The sequence below is a fragment of the Lepidochelys kempii genome, unplaced genomic scaffold (genome assembly GCF_965140265.1).
Source record: "Lepidochelys kempii isolate rLepKem1 unplaced genomic scaffold, rLepKem1.hap2 scaffold_37, whole genome shotgun sequence".
Taxonomy (NCBI): Eukaryota; Metazoa; Chordata; order Testudines; family Cheloniidae; genus Lepidochelys; species Lepidochelys kempii.
Genome location: NW_027333638.1, coordinates 962,024 through 969,898, shown reverse-complemented (window position 1 = coordinate 969,898; position 7,875 = coordinate 962,024). Strand labels below are relative to the sequence as shown.

General features: G+C 50.3%; 1 protein-coding gene across 1 annotated transcript; it reads right to left on the bottom strand.

Annotated features, from left to right (window-relative positions):
* Nucleotides 1-424: 424 nt before the first annotated feature.
* On the bottom strand, nt 425-6,184 carry LOC140904592 (uncharacterized). The gene is made up of 4 exons (XM_073327023.1): nt 6,136-6,184; nt 2,337-2,450; nt 867-1,965; nt 425-530 (listed from the first exon to the last, which is right to left on the bottom strand). The coding sequence occupies exons 1-4, from the start codon at nt 6,182-6,184 to the stop codon at nt 425-427; spliced, it is 1,368 nt and encodes a 455-aa protein (XP_073183124.1).
* Between the last annotated feature and the right edge of the window lie 1,691 nt (nt 6,185-7,875).

Here is a 7,875-nt window from a genome sequence, read left to right as displayed (position 1 = left end):
GTTTAGGTCAGGTCAAGGGGAAAGCTAATGTCAACCACTGCACCTCGGCTGCATCTGCACGACAACTGTAATTGTCTTTTAACACCAAGATCACTAACTTGAGCAGCCAATGCCATGTACAGTCCTAGTGGATGTAAGGCACGGGTAGTTTTTGCCTCAGTGTAGCTTGTTGGGAACAAACCTCTCTCCCCCACCTGGAGCTGATGAACATTCCTGGCTGGAGGGACACACGCTCCTTTGACCCAAAAGGAAAGGAGTTGATAGAAAACATCACAGGACTGACCCCAAAGAAGGGTGAGCTGCAAAAGGCAGGAGCAGGCAACTCATCTGGGGGAGCTGAGTAACCACGGTGAAGATGGGGCACAGATCACTAAGTGGGAATTAGCAAATGTGATTTAAAAGAAAAAAATACCTTTGGCCAGCCCTAGTCAAGGCATTTGTTACAGATCACTCCCTTGTGGATTTTCTGATGTCTAATAAGGGTTGAGCTCCGATTGAAGCGTTTCCCACACTCAGAGCACGTGTAGGGCCTCTCTCCTGTGTGGATTCGCTGATGTGTGATAAGGGCTGAGCTTTGATTGAAGCGTTTCCCACACTCAGAGCACATGTAGGGGGTCTCTCCTGTGTGCGTTCTCTGATGTGTGATTAGGGTAGAGCTGTGATTGAAGCTTTTCCCGCACTCAGAGCATATGTAGGGCCTCTCACCAGTGTGGATTCTCTGATGTGTGGTAAGGGCTGAGCTTTGATTGAAGCGTTTCCCACACTCAGAGCACATGTAGGGGGTCTCTCCTGTGTGCGTTCTCTGATGTGTGATTAGGGTAGAGCTGTGATTGAAGCTTCTCCCACACTCAGAGCACGTGTAGGGCCTCTCTCCTGTGTGGATTCTCTGATGTGTGGTAAGGGCTGAGCTTTGATTGAAGTGTTTGCCACACTCACGGCATCCATAAGGTTTCTCACCCGTATGGATTCGCCGATGTATGATAAGGTATGAGCTCCGACTGAAGCGTTTCCCACACTCAGAGCATCCATAAGGCTTCTCACCTGTGTGGATTCTTCTATGTGTGGTCAGTACAGAGCTCCGATTAAAGCTTTTCCCGCACTCAGAGCACATGTAGGGGGTCTCTCCTGTGTGCGTTCTCTGATGTGTGATTAGGGTAGAGCTCTGATTGAAGCTTTTCCCGCACTGAGAGCATGTGTAGGGCCTCTCCCCTGTGTGGATTCGCTGATGTGAGAGGAGGGATGAACTGTCAATGAAGTGCTTCCCACACTCAGGGCATTCGTAAGGTTTCTCACCCGTGTGGATTTTCCGATGTCTAATAAGGTGTGAGCTCTGCTTGAAGTGTTTCCCACACTCAGGGCATCCGTAAGGTTTCTCACCCGTGTGGATTTTCCGATGTGTAATAAGGTGTGAGCTCTGCTTGAAGTGTTTCCCACACTCAGGGCATCCATAAGGTTTCTCACCCGTGTGGATTTTCCGATGTGTAATAAGGTGTGAGCTCTGCTTGAAGTGTTTCCCACACTCAGGGCATCCATAAGGTTTCTCACCTGTGTGGATTTTCCAATGTGTAATAAGGTGTGAGCTCTGCTTGAAATGTTTCCCACACTCAGGGCATCCGTAAGGTTTCTCACCTGTGTGGATTCTCTGATGTGTGAGAAGGTCCGAGCTCCCTTTGAAGCTTTTCCCACACTCGAGGCATGTGTAGCGTGTTCCTTCCAAGTTCATTCTCTCACGTGTAATAAGGTCTGACTGGCTACCGAAGTTTTCCTCTGGCCTCTGCTGACTCTCACAGGCTTTTGTTTTTTCTGGGCGTGCACAGCTCCCAGAATCATTCCCTTTGGACCTTCCTGACAACATCCCATGGGCTTCTACTCGCTCAGCATCTTCCTGCTGGGGTTCCTCCTCGTTTTCACTCACCATCCCAACACCTGATGGGAGACCGAGAGAATCCAGACGTAAGTCTCTGCCTGCGCCAGAGAGAAAGGAAATCTCAGAGAGAAGAATGGAAAAAGGGATGAAGGAACCAAAATGTGTACAGGACAGATCAAACCTATCAGGAGCTGATTTTCCCTTAAACCTTCCCCAGAGGAGAGAAAGGAAGGGATCAGTTCTGGGTCCGTATCTCAGAAGAAATCTCAGGGGACAGCGAGATTGGGGAGGGACCTGCTGCCAGTTGTCAGTCAGGATAGGTGGGAAGCCATGAGTGACCTCTGCCTAACGATTCTACATCTGCAGGGAACAATCCAGAACTTGGAGAGCTCACAAGGTCTTTGTAGGGCATCCCAAATGTTTCCTGTATTCACCGACAGTTTTGGGGTTGGTTTAACCAATGCCTCACCTATGCAGGGAGCTCTCGGGAGCACTTTTTTCTTAGAGCCATGAAGGTCTGGGACGCACGACTCCTCCCCTCGTTCCAGCTGCGAGATCACATCAGTTCTGGAAACTGGAAACCCTGCTCAAGGCAAAGAAAACAAGGGAGGTCAGTGGAATTTGTGGGATACTTGTCACAAAGAATATTCCATGCTTTTAAGCCCAGCTCACTTTTAAGTAGTAACGTCTCAAGGCCGGCTTCCTTGGCTCAAAGTGCCAGGAGATGATTATTATAAATCATATTCATTACCTTACTGCCTAAGGGCCAACTAACAGTGGGTCCTCATTTTGCTAGGCACAGTACAAACCGAGAAGCGTTGATGGCCCATGCCCTGAAGAAGTTACAATCTAAATAGACAAGGCAGACACAGAATGGGGAAAGGGGTAGAACCCACCAGCAGAGTGAACTCCGTGAAGGCAGAGTGGCAGATCTGATCAACACAGGCCTAGATCTTGAGACTATCGGATTTAATGTTCCAACCAGGGCCAGTGTTTTCCGGAAATTGTCGCTAGGACTGCATTTTTTCCCAAAATTACTCTTTGTTTCTGGAATCACCGTTAATATCCGGAATTGCTGATCAGAGGGTGGGTGGGGCATGCAAGGTCACAATCCCCCAGATTTCTCCCTGGAGACACCCGTCTCCTCCCCAGGGCACAGGCTGGCTGCGGTTGAGACTTGATGCCAATTTCTTCCCTCCTCATACAAGTCTGGGATCGGCAGTGGGACGCCAGGCTCTCTCATCATGCTGCAGAGAGGACGGCACTCACAGTTGCTCGTGGCCGTGTCCACAGCACCTCTCCCCTGCTCATCTGCCCTGTACACAGCTGGTTCATGCCCCGTCTCTCCAGCGCACAGCTGGCTCTAGGCTCTCAATGCCCAGTATCTGAGCCCCACCGCCCCCACACAGCCGGCTCCTGTCCCCTCCCCCCAAGGCACTTTCAGGCTTTAAAGGATTAGATATTGCTCACGTTTGTCAATTACTCTCTTTTCATTGCCTGCAAACTCTTGCCCTAATTATGACTGTTATCTGTATATCTAAGCCAGCCCTTGAAAGCATGAATTCTTCACAGACTATGATGCCGAGATGCACCACATGATACCAGGAAGGGCTGCGGGATGGGTTTCCTGTGCAAGCTGGTATCGCTACGGGGTGATGAATGCCAGATCTCATGGCTGGTTATGCAGAGCTCCACCTTTTGAAGGTTTACCCAACGCAGAAAGGGGTAGTGACGGATTTCCCCTCATTCAGGAGACTGAAGACGACAGACTTTTGGGGGATAAACAGCTGAGTTTGAGATGACTGAGGGGGGTCTTTCTGGGCTACAAACTCACAGGACCTGATAACCACCAGGAGGTAACCCTTTAAGAAAGGTTTTAATACACTTTGGAACTGATCAGGGATTCCCATGAGGACCGCTGAGGGAATGAAGGTAAACACACATTTGGATGCTCTTCTTGTTTTATGAGAACGGGAACAGGAAGGGCAGGGATATCACTGAATGCAGGATCTCAGCAGGACGAGGTGTCAGGATAGCACCATATTGCAGCCCATTGGAAAACATAATCCCAACTACACATATAAAATGATGGGCTCTAAATGAGCTGTTTCCACTCAACAGAGGGATCTTGGAGTCACTGGGCACAGTTCTCTGAAAACATCAACTCAGTGTGCCACGGCAGTCAAAAAGCAAAGAGAATGTTGGGAATCATTTCTGAAATTGATAGATAAGACGACAGAAAATATCCTATCGCCTCTATATAAACCCATGGTACACCCACATCTCGAATACTGCCTGCAGATGTGGTTGCCCCATCTCAAAAAAAGATATATTGGAATTGGAAAAGGTTCAGAAAAGGACAACCCAAATGATTACAGGTATGAAACTCTTCTGTACGGGGAAAGATTAAAAAGACCGGGACTATTCAGCTTGGAAAACAGACAAAGGGGGGATATGAGAGAGGTCTATAAAATCAAAACTGCCGTGGAGAAAGTAAATAAGGACGTGTCATTTACTCCTTCTCATAACACAAGGACTAGGAATCACCCAATGAAATTAATAGGCAGCAGGTTTATAAGAAACAAAAGGAAGTATTTCTTCACACAACGCACAGTCAACCTGGGGAACTCTTTGCCAGAGGACGTTGTGAAGGCCAAGATTATAATAGGGTTACAAAAAAAAAAACAAAAAACACCATGAGAAATCTATTGAGGACAGGTCGTGAATGGTTATTAGCCAGGATGGGCAGGGATGGTGTCCCTAACTTCTGTTTGTCATAAGTTGTGAATGGGTGACAGGAGATGAATCACTTCATGATTCCCTGTTCTGTTCATTCCCTCTGGGACACCCGGCGCTGGTCACTGTCGGAAGACAGGACACTGGGCTAGATGGACCTTTGGTCTGTCCCAGTGTGGCCATTCTTAAATACCAGGGAACCTTGTGAGTTCAGTGCAATGGGAGGGAGTAGGAAAATCCCTGGCTGTGGAGAACACTGGGAAATTAGAAACTATCATTCAGAAGCAACAGACTCTAAATAGTCTAGAAAAGCAGAATGTGAAAAATAAGAATCGGGGTCATGTGACTTCAGGAATGAGGGACTCAAAAAACCAAGTCTGCAGAGAAGAGAGATTGTGGCTATTGCACATGCGGATGGGGGAGCAACATTCCAGGTCTCAAGGATTTTCACCAGCAACCGAGGCCATTGTCCCATGCACGGGGCAATCCGGAGCAGTGAGGAGTTGTGTCATCTGTAATCCTGGCTGAGTTTCAATGGTCTGCTGCTGGAGCTCCCTTGTCTGGATTCCCCCAGATTCTCGGAGATGCTGCCCCGAGCAGGGTCTAGGGAGAGATCTCTTGTAGGAAGCCCAACACCCTCCTCCTTGTGAAAAGGAAAGGAGGACTTGTGGCACCTTAGAGACTATCCAATTTATTTGAGCATAAGCTTTCGTGAGCTACAGCTCACTTCATCGGATGCAAACTGCGGAAAGTGTAGAAGAGCTTTTTATATACACACAAATCATGAAAAAAATACCACCTCCCACCCCACTCTCCTGCTGGCAACAGCTTATCTAAAGTGATCACTCTCCTTACAATGTGTATGATAATCAAGGTGGTCCATTTCCAGAACAAATCCAGGGTTTAACAAGAACGCGGGGGGGGGGGGGGGGGGCGGAAAAAACAAGGAGAAATAGGTTACCTTGCATAATGACTTAGCCACTCCTAGAGCTGGATATAAAGCAGGGGAATCTCCCCTAAGCCTGACTGGTGGCTTCCCCCTTCGTATTTCAAGGCACCCGCTGGTTAGTTGGGTCAGGCTCCAGCACTACGAGTCTGGTCCTTTTTCCCAGCCCCATCTAGGTAGGTTATTTTCTGTTCACCAGATTGGAGCATTTCCACCTCCGAACCTCATGGGTCTCTTCCCAGAATCTAGGCCACTTATTAAACAACTCCCAGCAGGTCTGCCACCCCCTGGCCTCCTCCCTTTCTCCACCCTGTGCATTTCCTGCCCCGCTCCAACCTCCAAACCAGACGGTGCAAACCTTCCCCTCTCCCGTGTATTTGCTGTCCCTCTCCCTCCTGCAGGAACAGATCAGAACCCCCCACAATAATCCCTACCTGAGCTGGCTCCTCTGCAGCCATGTCGCTCCCTTGTCCCATGGGAGGACGGGATGAACCGGAAAGAAACATGAGCGTCGTTCTGCAACCTGGCCGGGCAAGAAGGGCTGTTGTGGAAGTTTAGGAACGGGCATTAGATCATTTCACATCACGCTTCCCCCAGGCTCTTTCCCTGCAGAGCGAGATCTGAGATTCTGCCATGCTGAGAAAATGCTCAATCTCCGGATTACAGCAGAGATCTGGCCCCTCCTGCCAGGCTAGGCCCACAGACACACTTTTAACCTCCTTTCTCCCTCCCGCATCCCAAAACAAAGTCTCTGAACGCAATCCTAGAAAAAAGGAGAACCAAAGGAGTCCCTTTCGAGGATTCCCTCTGACACTGACCCCACGGCAGCCACACCCCAGCAGGAGGGACATGGAGTCAGGAACTGGGTTTTCCTCTCTCTCATCCTCGTCTTGTCCACAGGAAAGTGATTCTCCCCACAGTGCAGTAATAGATCTGTCTGGGCAGATGAGAGAGCTGGAAATCTCTTTCAAAACTCTTTTATCCCACGGACCCTGTCAGTCTCTCTATCTCCTTTTCCCTGTGCCCTCTCCATGCCTGTCTGCTCGGAAACTCTCATTCCTGGGTTGTTTGCTCCCCCATGGCTGGATTTGCTCCTGCAAATGGCAGGAGAAATGGGGTGGGGGGCTGTTTGTGTAGAGTCATTTTATAGTCCTTCACTGCCTGCCTGGGATTTCCCCATTGCCTGCCTAGGACCCCCACCTGCCCTCCACCAGGATCTGCCAGCCCATTTGCCTGGGACCCCCTCCTCCGGCCAGCAGGACCCCCTGACACTTTACAGGAGGACCCCTCACTCTGCGCCAGGGACCGCCCAACCACAGCTCTGTGCACTGGGCATGGCAATGGTCCCAGGAGCCAGCTGGGCAATCCCAGACAGAGCCCCTGGCACAGCACCAGGCAGCATCTAATCCCCTGCCCCACCTGCCCAAGAGACCCCCACCCCCACTGGTCTCCAGCCAACAGGCCCCCAGCCATACCCACCTCCAGGACCCATAGCCTTAGGGCTGGGCACATCAGAACTACCCCCTGAAACCCCAAATCCTCCAGAACCCACCAACCTAACTAGGGCCCCCCCTACCCAGCCACCCAGAGGCTTCCCCCTACCACAGTGCCCCTTCAGCTCCCGCTGCAATCTCCCCACACAGACACCTGCCCCCCCCAGCAACAATGTTCTCTCACAGTGTCTGGTAAGTGGATAGAAAGTTATCACCACCCCCTGCTGGCCAGCCACACAGGCAGAGGGAGCCCGGGGGGACGCCTCTTTAACAGGAAAAGGGAAGCCATGGAGGGCTAAAATAAGTAAGACATTTCCATACTCTGTCACGAGCAAATAATGACCACCGTGGATGCACCCCAGAGTTGGCTACAGCTTTGCACTGCGGGAAGCCCCCCGTCACGGACACCCTTTGTCATGGGGTTTGGGATACTTCTGGACCCACTCCGCACTCAGAGGGACCTCCTCATCCCGTGCCAGCTGGAGAAAAGAAAAGGGTCCAGCCAACTCTCCTGTTACCAACTGGGAACCACCCATCCCCCAAACAGGGGGAGGCCCCTGGCTTTGATGGGTATTGAATCTATGGCTAGTCTCTTTTATCAGCAAACATTTTTAACAGAGAGAAAGGAGGGAACAAATGATTCTCAAAGGCGAGGGAAAGATGATCATTGTTGCAGGGGGGTTAATTTCCCAACCAGGATGGAGAAGGACTCAGGGCGACAGGTTCCCCCCAAAGAAGGACAAGTTGCTAGGATTTAGAGACATGGGGAACAGCCCCAAACCCAAGAGGATTTTTAATTGACATTTGATAATGACATCGTAAGAGGGAAACCT